The sequence below is a fragment of the Anabrus simplex genome, chromosome 8 (assembly GCF_040414725.1).
Source record: "Anabrus simplex isolate iqAnaSimp1 chromosome 8, ASM4041472v1, whole genome shotgun sequence".
In the NCBI taxonomy this organism is placed as follows: Eukaryota; Metazoa; Arthropoda; class Insecta; order Orthoptera; family Tettigoniidae; genus Anabrus; species Anabrus simplex.
In genome coordinates this window covers 210,345,081-210,364,266 of record NC_090272.1, presented here as the reverse complement: position 1 = coordinate 210,364,266, position 19,186 = coordinate 210,345,081, and the positions used below count along the sequence as shown (strand labels likewise).

The 19,186-nt window shown below is 40.9% G+C and overlaps 1 protein-coding gene across 1 annotated transcript in view; it reads right to left on the bottom strand.

Moving 5' to 3' along the window:
- dsf (dissatisfaction) overlaps positions 1–17,703 on the bottom strand; it is a 200,075-nt gene extending 182,372 nt beyond the window's left edge. The window contains exon 1 of the mRNA XM_068229097.1: positions 17,451–17,703. Within this exon, the coding sequence (XP_068085198.1) occupies positions 17,451–17,703 (253 nt within the window). The remainder of the gene's footprint in view (positions 1–17,450) is intronic.
- Between the last annotated feature and the right edge of the window lie 1,483 nt (positions 17,704–19,186).

Below are 19,186 nucleotides of genomic sequence, written 5' to 3'. Positions count from 1 at the left end.
TATAATATAGTCAGGTGTTTTTATTTTAAGAAAATGATTTAAAAATCGGTATTACTTAGAAGTGGTAGGGGATACCGTGTGTGGTATTCTACCGTGGAATACAAGTCGACATTCATCTTACAAAATATTAAAAATACTACATACCACCAGGTCTAGCCCCTCCCTTACAAACAATTCTATGGGCGCCCATGAGGGGGAGTGCTGCTTCTTCATCTTTTAATGTATATTTTATTGGGCAGTAAATGTTAATGATTGTGATATATGCCTCTGTGAATCAGTAGTAGAGTGTCGACCTCCACATCCCAAGAGAGTGGGTTCAAACCCGGCAGAGGTAGTCGGACGTTTGACGGGCGGATAAAAGAAGTCCATTCGACACTCCATGTCGTACGATGTTGGCATGTGAAAGATCTCTGGTGACACATTTAATGTTCACCCGACAAAACATGAAACTCAGTCATAGGCGCGCAAGACAAATTCCTTTTACTCTGCCCTGTAATAGACCTAGAGTAAAACGGAACGTCGAAATTGACGAGCAGATAGCCAGATTGCGTCAAATGAAAGAATCTGCACACGGTGGCTGAGGCCATACGATTACAAGTTTTTCTTCACAAGAAAACTGATTAGTGAATCTAGTGCATTTTGTCATACTGAATTCAGGACGTAGTCAGAATTTTTTTTTGTGACAGCAACTTTTTAAAATTTGGTGTTAGCATTCTCTCTTACATCATATGTATCGATTTCATTCAGTTCCATTTAAGGAAATTATATGTAATATCATGCTGAAGCACCAAAAGACAAGAGTATGCAGGTTCATTTCTGTTTTTACATGTGCAGACCTGTTAGTCTGGCATTGTGATGTGTCAGTATTGAACAGAATAGCACTAGTGAAATATTTCCTTTCATTCTGTTTACTGTGTATTGTGTTTTAGTGTATTGGTTTTCCATCATGCCCAGCAAGTGCGTAAATCGTGCAGATTCTGCTATATCAGTGGTGAGCTGACTTTCAAGTCTCAGAGGCGATATTTCACGCGACTTGTGAAGGAATCTAATGAACATTACTTTGACTGTCGAGTGGGTGATTTTGAAAAGAGGTCCCCAAATATACGCTGCTTTTCGTGTGTTAGACTGCTGACTGGCTGGAAAAATGGTACACATCATATGCCATTTGCATGATTTGGAGCGAACCGAAGGATCATCGAGGCGATTGTTTTGTTTAACAAATATTAAAGGAATCACATGTAAATCAAAATATACACTTACGTATCCGAATTTGCTATCTGAAATGAGGCCAGTCCTACACAATAAATAGTTCCCAATATAAATTATTTACAATAATCAGATGAATATCACACAAAACTGTTGTCTGATAGGGAAAAACTTACATGATATTAGGAATTCAGCATGAAAAATACTTCTAAAACAATCTCTTTTTGATACTTGCGAAAGAAAAAGTTCATTTTTGTCGAGTGTTATTATTTGAAAAACTGATTTTGATGAAATAGGGTAACGGTTTGAATTAAAGAATTTCTTGTAGGACATTATATTGATAAATATTTGTTCATATTTGCTCATAACATCACCAGTTCGTTATCACTAACTGGTTTACGGAAAGCAATAATAATAATAATGTTATTTGTTTTACGTCCCACTAACTACTTTTTAAGGTCTTCGGAGACGCCGAGGTGCCGAAATTTAGTCCCGCAGGAGTTCTTTTACGTGCCAGTAAATCTACCGACACGGGGCTGTCGTATTTGAGCACCTTCAAATACCACCGGACTGAGCCAGGATACAACCTGCCAAGCTGGGGTCAGAAGGCCAATGCCTCAACCGTCTGAGCCACTCAGTCCCGCTTTTCGGATGGTAAACCATATTGTACGCATGATTCAAAGTGATTTGATAGAATCTGAGGATGTTCTTGTAAAACGAAATCTGTCATTCTTTGTTTAATAGTGTGTATTACTAATACTTTACAGTTATGTTATGTGTGTTAGACAAACTGAGAAGCTTTTAAATTACGTTAATATTAATTTTTGACAAATTACTTGTGTCTTATTCTTTACCCTCTATGCAATTTGTAAACAGGGGTAGAATAAGTTACCTAAATTGTATTAATGAACGAAATGTTTTACAGTGTTTCTGAAAGTAGGTGCAAAATGTCTTTGGAGTGAAGCTAGTGAAACCATGTGATAGTTACAAGCCGGGAAGTGGAGGTGTTGCTTGTAGGGGCGTCGTTAATTGATTAGCTGCGGCAGACACCACCTGACGGCTCTCATCTCCTTCTCCTTCTTAATAGACTGCTGAGGTACACTCGCTGTCTGCGGCGCTGGATACAGCTTCTGCTTCAGTCTGTGTCAGTGGTGATGCCAGGAGAAGGATACAGTCACAATACTCCACCTTTTACATTTCAGTTTAATCGTAGAAGCGCTGTTAAAAATACGAGATGTTACAGCCATACACTTTACCTGTCGTGCATGCTCGAAGACTTCAAATGAATCAGTTACTTTAAAACCCCTTTAGTGTCTCATTTCGTAATTGTCATGTTATGTGAGAAAATGAAAACTGGAACATAGTTGCATCATTCTAAGCAGAAATCCCATATATCTGATGAATAGAATGGATGCGAGGACGCTAGGAACTTTGGGTATGGGTTCGAAACTCTGTAAATAATTGATTTGCGGATTTTCTAAACGTAACTCTTGTTGACTACAACTCCTGGAGATACCTACTGTTCAAAAAGTCTGTCCTGTCCATTGAATCCCATGGGGACGGAGTGCCTCGGGATATGAAAGTAAAGTTTCAGGTGTCACAGTACAACTATTCCGTGTATTCTAGGGACCACTTCTGTATAGTTAACATTACCCAGTACGTTTGTGGTCTTATAAGCAAAAACCTCAGGTGTCTTAACAGTACACCCAGTGCCACTGTGATGCCAGAATAAAAAGGAGCATGCAAACAGAACCTTCCAATTAATATACAGAAAATGAAAGATTTGAAAAAATGGAAGGATACATTACCGAATGAAGCGGAAATTCAAAGATTCTGGAAAACCGTACATGACTGAGATATCTCTGACAGAAAGACTGACTAAAAAGGTTGTTCATTTCAAAATCATTTCTAGTTAGTACATTCATAAAAAAGCAGTTTGCTTACGTTTCTAGTTATATTTTTACAAACTGACATAGAAATTATTTTCTAGCTGAGTTCTGTAATTCAACATAGTATATTAAAACACGCCATTTTTCATTAAAAATCTTCAATAGTTTTTGCAATACCGTAAGTCATGTACATTTAAACCAGTCTTGCAACAATTGTAATATTTATACAAGCAAATTACACATCTCGATGGCATGCTGAATCAAGATGTAAATTTCAGAAGTAATAAAACACTTAAAAGTTCTCTACGTCATTAATTATTCGGTTTCTCTTATTTTCTCACAAATTTACAATTCTTGACTTACGGGGTTTTAAAAATAACCGATTCAATTGTGCTCAGAGAATAAAGAGTTGCAAGCGACGAGCTCTTGATCCCAATACATTGGAGTCTCACAAAAAAAATATAAAGTGGGTTGAGGTCGGGAGAACGAGTAGGTCATGTCATGTAGAGGATTATAATGACGTTGAAAATGTAATAGTTTAATTCACAATCACATGAAAAAGCACCTCAATTATAAAGTTCTCACTTACAGTTATTTGATTAAACAGATTTATTTTGGTTTCTTCCATCACCCGTAGAAAGTTGAGAAATGATTATTTTCTATCCACTATCTGAATATTAAAACGGATTAATATAAATGGCTTCGTACAGTCCGCCCGTACGTTCTAATGGACCGATTTGATTCATTTTAAATTCTCTCCCGAACCACCAGCTGATGAGCCATGAAACATTGATAGATCTCTTCATATAGTGATTTTTAAAAGTAGGAAAGATCGCAATATGAAGATAAATTTGGAATTCAAGAGGACAAATTGGGACAAATATTCGTTTATAGGAAGGGAAGTTAAGAATTGGAATAATTTACCAACGGAGATGTTCAATAAATTTTCAAATCCTCCTGGGCGACTGCCCTAAATGCAGATCAGTGGTGACTGATTAATTGATTGATTGATTGATTGATTGATTTATTGATTGATTGATTGATTGATTGATTGAGTTCAGTCACTTTTGAGTAATCCTAAAATCAAATAATGTATTTCCTGTGTGTACTGTACGTGTGTGCTCCAACACAGCTCTGGAACGCATGGAGAAACTTCAACTAAACTTGGTAGACATACCTATGGCTTACTATCTGGAAAAAGATTGTGTGGGCGTAAGATAACCCTAGCACCCATAGAGGTAGGTATGGGGAGGGGTGACATGTAAAATTAATTGAAAACGACCAATATCAGTGCCGAGTCCATAGATTTTGAGATCGCTGAGATGAATAGTCACAGTCCGGATGCCATTTAAGTCCAAGTTAACCCCTCATTGGCATGGCGGAAAGAAAGGGTGAAAAAGAAAATGTCAAAAAATGACCAAACATTAAGCATAGCATCGGCTGCACCGGGCTCTACAGATAGTAAATAAATACCTAACTAGGAAAGCAAAATCATCTCCGTACAGGCTATAGAGACCTTTGGAGGGGTGGAAGGTAGAAGCTTCCACTATTCGTAACCTCGGTACTTGGTGGGGTAGAGTGGTTAGCTTTAAGCCCGACCACCTTTGTCAGCATGAGTTAACCTGGAACTCATTTTTGGTGTAGACTGAGTAAACCTAAGATCATCAGCCGCTCCAGAAGTAGAAATATCGTTTTTGAATTTATTCGACTTTCTCGCGGAGAATCGAACCCACATCCTTCCATGTGAAGCGAGCACACGTTTACTGCCTCACCTAGACATTACCAAATAAATAAATAAATAAATAAATAAATAAATAAATAAATAAATAAATAAATAAATAAATAAATAAATAAATAAATAAATAAATACATTCCTTACACTTTGTCCTTCACTGGTGCAGGAACCGCTGCTCAGCACAACCATCAGTATGTCGTCAGGATGTAGATAAACGCATAGCATGTGTTCCTGTGTCCGATCTAGCCAGTGTTTCTTGGGCCGACCCCGAGGTCATTTCTAAATGGGATGAGATGACTACTACTGCAATGTTTTCATTCCTCCCCTGAAGGGGAGAGGCGGGCCTCTTAGACGGTGTCGCCATCTCTTAGGCCAGGAGATTTGTAATGGAAAAGGTGAGAGGGTTGGCGGCCGTGGCCTATACCAGGAACTGTCCTGGCATTCGCCTTAGTGCAGGAGAATGGAGAACCACGGAAAATCATTCCCAGGATAGCCAACGGTGGGCACCGGCTGCTCCCCGTCTCCCGAATGTAGAGGCGCAAAGCCACGGTAGAGCCGTGGCCACCCCTCCTCTGCATCCATCGACGGGATGAGAAGATCCCTTTCCGAATCCAGTTTCCTCGTGCATACGTTTGATATAGGCTTTTATCCACTTACTCGTCATATATTTCGATATTTTTGTGGAGTACTATGTCAAAACGTGTAAGCCTCCGTGTATCAGACGGCAGAGCACCGGCCTCTCACCGCTGGATTCCGTGGTTCGAAACGTGGTCACTGCATGTCAGATTTGTGCTGGACAAAGCGGAGGCGGGGTACGTTTTCGTCCAGGTACACTGGTTTTCCGTGTCTTCTTTTGTTCCAGCAATACTCTTCAATATCATTTCATTTCATCTGTGAGTCATTATTTATTGGCCCAGAGAGGTGCGACAGGCTTCGGCAGCCGGCATAATTCCAATCCTTTCCACTAGAATGGGTCGACTGATTCTATTTAATGACCCGGTCGAGTGACTGGAAACGGGGCTGTAAATTTTCATTTTCACTGTGTCAAATTTGTTCAGTTTTCAGTTTCAAAAACTTCAATTCTGTTTTTCTTTACGGTAACATCTTAATTTTTCAGGTGTTCTCTAATAGATCTTGCCGAGACAAATCTAATGACACCTCACATGCCTCTGCGCGACATCTATAGGCCAAGCTACACAGCCCGGTAAGTGACTTCCGACTGTCAAAACCATACCTCAGTTTGGCGGCCTTCTTGCATGGAGTCGTGCGCATTACCTCAGCTACATCCTTCTACTTTAAAATAATATAAATACAAAATATTCCCGTACATGTAACACTTTTTTTGAAGGGTTTCATGGAAAGCGTTTAATTGATTCTTCGCTTGAGACCGTCCAACTCCCGTTTGAAGGAAGATTCACGTCAATAGTTATACGGCATGGCCATCACGATTGTACTGTATGGTCGGAAGATCCTGCGTTTTCTTCTTATAAGTAAGTTATTGCGGCACTGTGTGCAGATACTGTACGGAAATGACTGAACAGAAATCTGAACATTCAATCTATCACCACTGATCTGCATTTAGGACAGTCGTCCAGGTTTTCCTTGTCTTTTCTTAAATAATTTCAAAGAATTTGGAAATTTCTTGAACATCTCCCTTGGTAAATTATTAAAATCCCTAAGTACTCTTCCTATAAACGAATATTTGCCCCACTTTGTCTTCTTGAACTGGGGAAAATATTCACTCGGCATCAACGATGTTCCCTGTGGGCACAACTCCTGGATACATGGATGTGTAACAGAAGTGATGGAACTGATTTTCAGTACGTCATAGTATATTTTTAACATGGACATATTTTTCAGACTGAGCATCTATCTGGAATTAGCGTCGTCAATTTAGCGTGGATACCGTGGTAACCAGGCAACCAGTCTTCGTCGTCATCTTCCTCACGTTATTGCCGTGTTCCAGAACACTGCCTTCTATAAGCAGTAGGTACACATGGCGACGTGTTTTAAACGAGTTTCCACTGTCTTTGACTGGCGTTTCATCTAGGTCACACACGTAACGTCACCGAAAGCAGTGGAAGTTTTCTAATTTGTGAATATTGATGGCCAACAATATGTGTGCTATCTCAGCGACTATATTTATGGACGGACGTAGTTCTTGATAGGTGGGGCTATCTTGTGACATGGCATGGGAATATTATATGTTGAGTCAGCTGCCATTTTTATGGACGTAGATCTTGACATTTGTGGCTATGTTGTGACATGGCATGGGAATGCTGTATGCAGGATCAGCTGCAATTTTGTTGAACGTAGATCTTACTAGGTAGGGCTATCTTTTGACATGGCATGGGAACGTTGTGAGCTGTATCAGCTGCCATATTGTTGGACGTAGATCTTAATAGGTAGAGCTATCTTTTGCCATGGCAAGGGAACGTTGTGTACTGGATCATCTGCCAGATTGTTAGACGTTGATATTGATAGGTGTGGATATCTTGTTACATGGCTTTTGAATATAATGAGCTGGATCTGGTGCCAGATTGTTGGAGGTAGATCGTGGGAGGTGGGGCTATCTTGTGACATGGCATTGGAATAGTGTGTGTTGGATCAGCAGCCATATTGTTGGGCGTAGATCTTGATAGGTGGGACTATCTTGTGACAGGATAGATGAATGTGTTGTGTTGGATCAGCTACCATATTGTTTGACGTAGATCATAATAGGTGGGGCTACCTTGTGACAGGATATGGGAATGTTGTGTGTTGGATCAGCTGCCAGATTTTGATAGGTGGGCATATCTTGTGACAGGATATGGGAATGTTGTGTGTTGTGTGTTGGATCAACTACCATATTGTTGGACGTAGATCTTGAAAGGTGGGGATATCTTGTGACAGGACATGGGAATATTGTGTGCTGGATCAGCTGCCAGATCTTGATAGGTGGGTCTATCTTGTGACATGGTATGGGAATGTTTTGTGCTGGAACAGCTGCCATATTGTTGGACGTAGATCTTGATAGGTGGGTCTATCTTGTGACATGACATGGGAATGTTGTGTGCTGGATCAGTTACCATATTGTTGGACGTAGATATTGATAGGTAGGGCTATCTTGTGACGTGGCAGGGGAATGTTGTGTGCTGGATCAGCTGCCATATTGTTGGACGTAGATATTGATATGTGGGTCTATCTTGTGACATGGTATGGGAATGTTGTGTGTTGGATAAGCTGCCAGATCTTGATAGGTGGGGCTATCTTGTGACAGGATATGGAAATGTTTTGTGCTGGATCAGCTGCTATATTGTTGGACGTAGATCGTGATGATATATTTTCTATCGATTTATTGAGACGCTTTATCCCTCCCTCCCTGTGAGTAGAGTGAAAGGATGCATGTGCATCCCTGCATGCAGTAAGATGCTACTAAGAAGGGAACAACCAAATAATATGTACTCGCTCTTTCGTCTTCTACGCACAAAACATGTCCATAGTTCTATGCTTCTCAGTGTAGCGGTGAACTTTACATATATTTTCGAGAAAGTTTCAGCTGTAATATTTACTATTCAATCAGGGCACTTTATTTCTCACATTGCTTATTTTTGACACCAGACAGCACAAACAGCTGACTGCACAGAATCGCTAACATTTGGATTAGTGTGATTAGTGATTCTGGAAACTTCTTATATTCTGAACATAAAGCTTTTCCAAAGGGATTCTCAGACAGTGCAACGTGTCACACCATTCACACTCGACATAGACAACTACTGTGCACTGATTCAAAATAAGAATGTGATGAAAGTAGGGTGAATGGAATCTAGATATTACATGGTTGCCATTAACGTGTCGAAAGGTGTGATTCCTGTGGACCTTGTGACATTTTGATATGATTTCATCACAATGTTGTCAGAACTTAACTAATCGACAGAGAACGTCGCTGTCAAAGGGTAGTAACCGCTGATCTCCATGCTGCTGCCATTAAACTCCCGGTCAGTGGAAATGTCACGTGCTCATGTTGGGTCATGATATCCCAAAGTCGAAGATTACTATACCCACATTTAATGAGCTGGGAAAATACCAGCTTGCAACTAATATTGCCAGTGGATTAAAGCAGAAAAATCAGTACATATCAGGAGAATTTCCAAGTTACTTGACAAGCATTTTACTCGGTATTTTTTACATAAAATACATATTTTCATTTTCCGGATACCATCCATCATTTTGGCTGTATTGTCAGCATGACGGCATTCTGTTCAGAGCATTTCGGGTTCGCTTCTCGCCGGGTATGGAATTGTAGCCCAGTCTGGTTTATTCGTCTCGTTCGGGGGCTACGTTATTGCGTTCGCCTTGTTACACACCATATGGGTGGGTGGATGGTAGAATTCATCCACGGTATACCTTATCTGTTGTAAGAAGTGACTAAAAGGGGGCCAAGTTTTATCCGTTTGGGAGCGTGGGTTGGCAACCACGGTTCTCGTAGTTGAATCATGTATTGATTCCACTTAATTTTGTTAGGTTCCTTAATTTCGCCTTTCCTATCCGACTTCCCTTGGTCAATGCTTATTCTCTTCTGACTCCGAAAGTGTAAGGTTGCCAGGCCTAGGGAGTATTTAATTTTCTCCCCTTCTCTCTTTTTTATGATTCCTTCAATTTTCGAAGTGTCAGACTTAAAACAGTACCACTGCTACTTTTCATACATTCATTTAATCTCTATTTTAAATTCTCACTCTTGACACCGTAAAAATCCCCATGGCGCAACCGCCCTGAAGGGCCTTGGATTATCAAGCGACTGCTGCTCAGCCCGAAGGCCTACAGATTGCTAGATGTGGTGTGGTCAGCACGACGAATCTTCTCGGCAGTTATTCTTGGCTTTCTAGACCGGACCCGCAATCTCACAGAGACAGCTCCTCAATTGTAATCACGTAGGCTGAGCGGACCTCGAACCAGCCCTCAGATCGAGGTAAAAGTCCCTGACAGGCCAGGAATCGAACCCGGGGCCTGCGGGTAAGAGGCAGGCACGCTACCCGTGCACCACGGGGCCGGCAAAAGAAGAATAGTTTGACAAATATTTGCCTTCATTGCGTGTAATGATTGTCTCCCTTATGGGACTACATCTTACAGACATCTTCAATCAATCAATCAATCAATCAATCAATCAATCAATCAATCAATCAATCAATCAATCAATCAATCAATCAATCAATCAATCAATCAATCAATCAATCAATCAATCAATCAATCAATCAATCAATCAATCAATCAATCAATCAATCAATCAATCAATCAATCAATCAATCAATCAATCAATCAATCAATCAATCAATCAATCAATCAATCAATCAATCAATCACCACTGATCTGCATTTAGGGAAGACGACCAGGTAGCAGATTCCCTATCTTTTGTTCATCTGGTCTTTTGTTAAATAATTGGAAATAATTTGGAAATTTATGGAACATCTGCCTTAATAAATTATTCCACTCCCTTTCTTCTCTTCCTACAACCGAATATTTGCCCCAGTTTGTCCTCTTTACTTCCAACTTCGTCATCATATTGCGATCTTTCCTTCTTTTAAAAACACCACTCAGAGTTATTCGTCTATTAATATCATTACACGCCTTTCTATTGTATGCTTCTGACTCGAGTAAATAATATCTCTCCACTGACAGCTCAGAACATACCGCTTAGCCGAGCAGCTTTTCTCCTTACTACCAAGTCTTCCCAGTTCAAACTTTGCAATAATTTCGTAAAGGTTCTCTTTTGTCAGAAATAACCCAGAACAAATCGAGCTACATTTCTCTGGAGTTTTTCCAGTTCTCGAATCAAGTAATCCTGGTGAGGGTCCCCCTAAATACCATCATAACCATATGCAGAGATCTGTAATTTGTATTCACAAACCCATTTATGTGATTACCCTCAGTGAAGATCTTTCCTTGTATCAACATCTAGATACTTACGGTGATTCCCCAAAGGAACCTTATCAACGCAGTAATTAAATTGCGTGCTGTCCATCTTAGATTGGTGTGGTCTTTATGCGGCTGCTCACAATCTTTTAACTTATTTGTTATTCCTTCTCCGATACAAATCTTCTGGCCTGAGAGACGGTGCCACCTTCTAGGAGGCCCAGCTCCCCTTTCAGGGGAGGAATGAATACATTATTATTATTATTATTATTATTATTATTATTATTATTATTATTATTATCATTATTATTATTTTTATTATTATTAGTAGTAGTAGTAGTAGTAGTAGTAAGAGCCTCCGTTGCTCAGACGGCAGCGCGCCAGCCTCTCATTGCTGGGTTCCGTGGTTCAAATCCCGGTCACTCCATGTAAGATTTGTGCTGGACAAAGCGGAAGTGGGACAGATTTTTCTCCGGGCACTCCGGTTTTCTCTGTCATATTTCATTCCAACAACACTCTCGAATACCATTTCATCTCATCTGTCATTCATTAATCATTGCCCCAGAGGAGTGCGACAGGCTTCGGCAGCCGGCACAATTTCTATCCTCGCCGCAAGGTGGGGCTTCATTCATTCCTTCCCTGATCCGTTCGAATGACTGGAAACAGGCTGTGGATTTTCAGTAGTAGTAGTACTAATGGCAGTACATGAGGCTACTCTAAGTTTTTTTCCTTTCTACAACAAGCAATGTGAGGAATATCGCCAAGTTACACGTAGTTTTATCGTTGAACACGGACTTTGCTGTTGCTACGTGATTTAACTTAATGTTGTGTAGGTATCATGTTTATGTACTAAGATGCTCTTTTTAGAGAGAAACAAAGAAGTTAAACCCACATATTCAGAAATCGCTTGTTTTAGATGCTTTGGTACTGTATGCGACTTACTTGTGCCAGGCTCCTCACTTTCATCTATCCTATCCGACTTCATTTGGTGAACTTCTGTTTTTTTTCCGACCCTGGCAGTATTAGAGCATTCGAGGCCTAGGGAATATTTCACGCCCTTCGTGACCCTTGTCTTTCTTCGGCAGATACCTTCATTTTTCCAAATGTCGGACATCTTCAAATTTTTCTCTCTGATTAGTGTCAAACACTCCGATACTTAGCCAGGGCTACAATTCTCTTCGTATTGTGTATATTTTTAAAGAATTCATTTGAATATTTTGTGTAATCCTCAAGAAACAATTCCTAATGATATCTCCGAATACTTCATTATTATGGCATTTAAAAAGCAAGTGGGTGACAATAGTAATACATGCGAGCACTGACATTACAATTTATGTCACCTATAATTTTTATCATCTTCACGAAGTTTTCAGACTGATTATGGTATTCCTAACATGGGACATTACCTAAGGAGAGTATGATGTTTCTAGAAACTGTCGACGCTGGCCATTGAAAGTATTTTTTGATCTGATGAACATTGGTGGAATCAATGCATTAGTCATTTATAAGAAGAACAGTGGTTTTACAAATATTTTGAGAAGGTAGTTCCTATACGACCTGTCATTGGATCTCTTTTTTTTTTTTTGCTAGGGGCTTTACGTCGCACCGACACAGATAGGTCTTATGGCGACGATGGGATAGGAAAGGCCTAGGAGTTGGAAGAAAGCGGCCGTGGCCTTAATTAAGGTACAGCCCCAGCATTTGCCTGGTGTGAAAATGGGAAACCACGGAAAACCATCTTCAGGGCTGCCGATAGTGGGATTCGAACCTACTATCTCCCGGATGCAAGCTCACGGCCACACGCCTCTACGCGCACGGCCAACTCGCCCGGTCATTGGATCTCATCAAGCCTCATATATTAAGGAGGATACAGCAAGAAATATTCCCAAAGAACTGAAGAGGCTGTGTAAGTTACTTGTTGGAATTGAAGGTGATGACAGACCTGCTAACCATCCGCAACTTGAAGCGCGAGGACGCTGGAACTTCTGCGGAAGAAGTCGCAACAAAACCACACGGAAATGCTGCAGTACGTGTTTCAAATGCATTTGCCCTGATCACGCAGATACAGTCTGCCTCCGCTGTTCGTGTGAAACAAGAGAGGAGGCAACAGACAATGAAAAGGGTTGAGGGCACAGAGAGATATAAACAGTTGTAAATTTCTGTGAAGTTCTGTCATATTCTTCAAAAGAGTGATTGTAGCACGTGATATTATGTTTAAAAAATAAAATATATAATTTTCGAATAGATAATGCCGTTATTGAATAGATAAAATGACCTGTGAAATACGTATATTAATACTTAAGGTGGAATAAAGGATTTAAAATGGATGACAATTGTCATCCGGGCGAGCACTTGCGTTAGAATTTACAGCGCGAGCAGCACAGTGTATAGAGGATTGTCGCCTAGTTGTACTTCCACTTAAAACAATAATCACAACCACCACCACCATTACTGTATGCGATTCTGTCATTCGTTGAGATTGCCCTTTATATCCAGATAATACATAAGTTCTACCTGCTATAACAGCTTTTACACTTTCTGTACTCATTTTTTGTTATGCTAAGGACGCTTCAATAATGAGAAACCATTAAGGAATTTATATACTGTATTTACGTGTATTCAAATACGTAATTTATCAATAATATTGTTTCAAATAAGTCCACCTGGTGGCCATGAACGTAAAGGCGTTAAGTCTATATGGTCTAAAACCCCGGTTAGTCGGTTCGAGTCCCGTTGATTTGAAAAAATGTTCGCCATCAGAATGTTGGAGGGGAGGTGGTGGTATACAATTTCTAATCACTAGGTTGTGTACCAAAAGTCGGGAATAAATTCCATACCTCTCCGCAGTGCTCATATGGAGTGAGGGCACATGTAGCTGTTGATGGTGATTCGTCCGTCGGATGGGGACGTTAAGGCTTGAGCATACCCCTTGGTGTTATTCGACAGGAGTAGGCTATGTGCCGACACCGTGTTTCACCATCTCCCTACCTCATTATCATCGCAGATCCAGACGCCCAGGCCGCCTATGGGCATCAAATGGAAAGACTTGTACCAGGCAAGCACTCCCGGCACTAAAAGTCATACGATAAATAAATAGAATACAATCTTATGGGTTCATTATTAAGAGATTTGATTTCTTAGTTATAAACTTCAGTTCACTGCTCAAACTATACTGTCTTAAATTACTTACTTAATCTATTTACCCTCCAGGGTTGGTTTTTCCTTGGACTGTGCTAGGGATCCCACCTCTACCGCCTCAAGGGCAATGTCCTGGAGCGTGAGACATTGGGTCGAGGGATACAACTGGGGAGGATGACCAGTACCTCGCCCAGGCGGCCTCACCTCGTATGCTGAACAGGGGCCTTGCGGGGGGATGGGAAGATTGGAAGGGATAGACAAAGAAGTGGGAAGGAAGCGACCGTGGCTTAAGTTAGGTACCATCCTGGAATTTGCCTGGAGGAGAAGTGGGAAACCACGCAAGACCATTTCCAGGATGGCTGAGGTGGGAATCGAACCCACCTCTACTCAGTTGACTTCCCGAGGCTGAGTGGGCCCCGTTCCAGCCCTCGTACCACTTTTTAAATTTCGTGGCAGGGCCGGGAATCAAACCGGGCCTCCGGGGGTGGCAGATAATCACACTAACAGCTACACCGCAGAGGCGGACACTGTCTTCAATTAATAGTAATTAATTAAGGAAAACCAGACTACTGGGGAACCAACGATGTGACAGCCGTAAGAGCACCGTTCGAAACATCTTCATGAACAAATATATACTCCTTTCCTGCAGATATTTCTGATCACTACACTCAGATGTCCGACTATTTATTTCCTTTATCTCCTGGACAACAAGCACAGTTGCAAACGTCTTCTCTTTAAGCAACTACAGATCTACAGATTTCATTAAAGCTAACATTTTCTTATTTACTCTGATTTAGCTATTGGTAATTAAAAAACTGTGGTATGGCGCTCGAGATGAGAATATAAATTTTAGAATAATTTTGCAATTATCACCCTTGGAGGACTTTTCAATACTACATATGTTATTGTATGTACTGCATATAGCTTATCGTGGTTTTCTGTGCACACGTGGATGCATATTTTTCCATTTTCCAGCCACACGATTTCATTGTGTGGGCCCGAAAAGTCTAGCCAGGTGCTACAACAGTTCCATACAAAGAGAGAAAGATGGCATCGGGTGAGGGAAATGATCATGTCTGTGACTTCTGGAGGCTCAATATTATATGAAAGTGAGTGTCTCTTTGAACAGTCATCATGAACTTTGTGAAAGTTGTTAAGTTGTAGAGTAGACGAGAGTGTTCCAAATCTTGTATATGAGCTCCCCCCCAGCAGTGAGAACTGGCGCACATGCCTCGTCAGCCTTCTCTGAGACCGCCCAGAAATCAAAAGCTGCCCCGGGGTAACTTAATTACTAGCCAAAGGCATGGCAGCGATGTGAAATGTAGTAGTCACTCACTCACTCACTTTGGCCTCCGGGGATTTTTTCTTTTTTTTTTCCTGTTCATGAACCAATGGAGAGACAGGCTCTGCTGCCGATATTATCGGCTTTCTCAACCCCCTCCTCCACCCCCAGACCACATCGCCCGTGTTCGTTCCGACGTTCATTCGTTCTTGGCTGAACCCTGCCGTGTACTGCTCTGTTGAGCTTTTTGCTGGTTGGTTTCCCACCTTCGGTTTCTCTGTCTCGAGAACATTTATCGCTCTCTGTTTGCCGTCTTGTCTTATTTTCTCACTCCGACTCTCTCTCAAACATCAGACGGTGTCTCTCAGAGACAAAATCCCAGATAATCTGTGATTATTCCATCATTAGTTTAATTGCACCCCTGTTTCTCATATTGCATTTTAACCTTCGAACATTTCTATGTACTTATGGGTACTCATGCGCAGTTTGCTATGGCTTGCGCATCTCCTTCCACGTGGAAACTTCATTGCATACTTTTCAAGTTCAATAATAATAATAATAATAATAATAATAATAATAATAATAATAATAATAATAATAATAATAATAATAATAATAATAATAATAATAATAATAGTCATCATCATCATCATCATCATCATCATCATCATCATCATCTTGTACACAATTTTACTATTTGCTTTACGTCGCACCGACACAGATGTCTTGTTGCGACGATGGTATAGGAAAGGGCTAGGAGTGGGACGGAAGCGGTCGTGCCTTAATTAAGATAGAGACCCTGCATTTGCTTGGTGTGAAAATGGGAAACCACGGAAAACCATCTTCAGGGCTGCCACTCCTAGCACTTCCCTATCCCATCGTCGCCGTAAGATCTATCTGTGTCGGTGCGAAGTAAAGCAATTTGTAAATAAATAAAATTAAAGAAATACAATATATTAATGCTGCAGTTAGAAAAAGTAACTCACTGACAACGAACATAACAGCTAGTTCCATCATTATGTTAATGACAGTGTGATTTGCTTAACTTCCTTTCTTAATGCGTTTATTGTTGGTTTGTTCCTCGGAGTCAGTGAGGGATCCCCCCTCTATCGCCTCAAGAGTAGTGTCCTGGAGCGTGATACAACTGGGGAGAGGACCAGTACATTTTAAAAGTGGCCTCACCTGTTATGCTGAACAATAGCGTTGTGGGGGATAGGAAGATTGGAAGGAATAGGCAAGGAAGAGAGAAGGAAGCGGCCGTGGCCTTAAGTTTCTTACAATCCCGGCATTTGCCTGGAGAAGAAGTGGAAAACCACGGAAAACCCCTTCGAGGATGGATGAGGTGGGAATCGACCTTCCCCCAACTTCTACTCACTTGACCTCCCGAGGTTGAGTGAACCCCGTTCCGGCCCTCGTACTACTTTTCAAATTTCGTGGCAGAGCCAAGAATCGAACCCAGGTCTCCGAGGGTGGCAGCTATTCACACTAACCACTACACCACAGAGGCTGACAAGGCCTTTCTAATACTATAGATTTAAAGAGCAAGCAAAGGTTTTCATTCTCCTCCCTGAAGAGAACGGGCGGGCCACCTAGAAGGTAACGTCTTCTTTCTTGTCAGGAGAATCTGCTTGTTGGGGTGTTGTGAACGACTAACGCGAGGGGTAGTGTGATTCGAGACGGTGAAAGGAGAGGGATTCTTGTCCTCTTGCATAAGTGCTTTATTGTCTTCAAGAACGTTTTGTACAATAAGGAGTTTTCTGGTGTTATATGGTTTTAAAGAGCGCCCTTGGTGTAACAAAGGAACAGTGAATGATCTCATATAAAAACCTAGCTTGAAATTGTGCTAAAATCGTCTACATCTTATAAAAATCGCACACACCAAAATGTTAGCTGCGAGTTTCAACTGGATGTTTCTGAAGTCGATCATGTGAACGCAGTGAGCTAACAGCAGTTGGACATCGCTGAACAGTTCAGGATACTAAGTGAGTGAGGCGCGCGCGCTAGGGTGCATGCATGTGTTGCGCTGCGCCGATAATTAGGGCTGCCTCACGTAACTCTAATATCCCATTCAATTACTCTAATATGTTTCTCGATTTCAACTTTGCAGTCTTCCAGTTAAAACAGGCAGCTATATTTTTGGTTCCTGAGCTTCTTATAGGACGTGGATTATTGATTTTATCAAAATTTCCGGATACGTTTTGACATGAGCTCAATGCCAGTTCCCTAGTAAGTATTTTGTCCTGCAACAATTATTGAACGTTAAAATAAGAATAAAAAATTGGCGCAAGAGCTCCTTTGGGCCATGGCCTACCAAGCGACCACTTCTCAGCCCGATGGCCTGCAGGTTTCGACATGTTGTGTGGTCTGCACGACGAATCTTCTCGGTCGTTATTGTAGGCTTTCTTGACTGGGGCCGTTATTTCACCCTCAGTTAGCTCCTCTATTGCAATCACGTAGGCTGAGTGAACCTCAAACCAGCCCTCAGATCCAGGTACAAATCCCTGACATGGCCTGAAATCAAACCCGGGTCCTCCGTGTAAGAGGCAGTCATGCGGAACTGTCATACTGAAAAAAAAAGAAACCTTCGATGCCACCGACCTCAGTCAGTGCCAAGCACGCCATAAAAAAACCGACCAAGTCTTTGACACTTGCTCCATCATACAGGCTGGGTTTGCCCTCAATGGTAAAGTGCAGCCAGGTGACTGGGGCGATAATAAGGAGGATAGTGACCCATGAATCTTCCGTCTTCAAAATACGGAAGGAAGCCAGCGAAGGGCCACTCCAGATTTCCAGCAAGAAGCGGGAAAGGTAAAAGTTAATTCGCAGTAATTCCAGACTCATTAAATACGATGATTTTGTCAGAAGTGGAATACGGCGCACTGTTCATGAATTCTATTTTAGAGATGAACCGCCAACTCTGAACACAATCGTCACTTCTGTAAACAGCAACCCCGAACTACCTGATTTTAAGAAATCATACGAATAGGTCATTCAGCATTCTGTATTTTATGTTGCGGAAGAATATTTAAGTTATCGTATTTTGTGATAAACATGAAGCCCTTGCATCTGTTGTCACTTACGAGCAAATTTATCTGAAATGAGCTGAAAGATACATCACCGAGATAGCGATATCTCGCCGTCAGCTTCCTGTGTTGTAACCACACAGTATTTGCCTTTATAATGAAATGTTTCTGGGGGCTAATAGACTCGGCACTGCGCTCCCTTAAAGCAACAACGATCATGAAACTTTCTCAGATATAAGAAACAAGACAATAATTTCGGTTTCTGGACATGCATGTTATTATTATTATTATTATTATTATTATTATTATTATTATTATTATTATTATTATTATTATTATTATTATTATTATTATTTAGTTCGCATCCCTGCACGTTCAAACTCTTACTCTATTTTGAATGATACAGTCAGTGGGCTGTTATCCTTAGAAACGTTATGGCAAAACGAAATTTCATGACTGTAATTTCATTAATGACTGGAGATAATCTGGCATTTACAACAGCTGTACCAAGCGATGTATAATTTTATGTCATCACTGTATTTCACAAGCAGTGTCCGAGCCGCGGCGAGTGAGCGAGTATGGCAACAGTGGAAGGCAGCAGGCCCATAAGGCCTGTTGTCTTTTCTTAACTCTGGATGCTCTCTAGAACATGTTTCGCCTCTTATGCGAGACATCTCGAAGTAAAAATGACACAGGCTTTAAAAATGTGTTGCAAACACATGTTAAAAATGTATTAATCATTAATAATATGTTTGTTGTGGGCGTATGTAATGTGTTATTCTTTCATAGATATTGAAGTACTTTTGTCCTTGGCACTGTTTAGTGAAACAGTGCAGTCTCCGTTTTTATTTTGAGGCTCCTAATGTAACCTGTGTTGTTGTTGTTTGGCAAATAAAATTCCTCTGATATCCTATTGAAGTTTGGTATCATACGTTGAGTCGTCTTTCGGTAAAAATTTTGCTATAGTGAAGTAAAGGAGTTAGAATGTTTCAAGTACTGAAATTTATAAATTGTGTTCTCCATT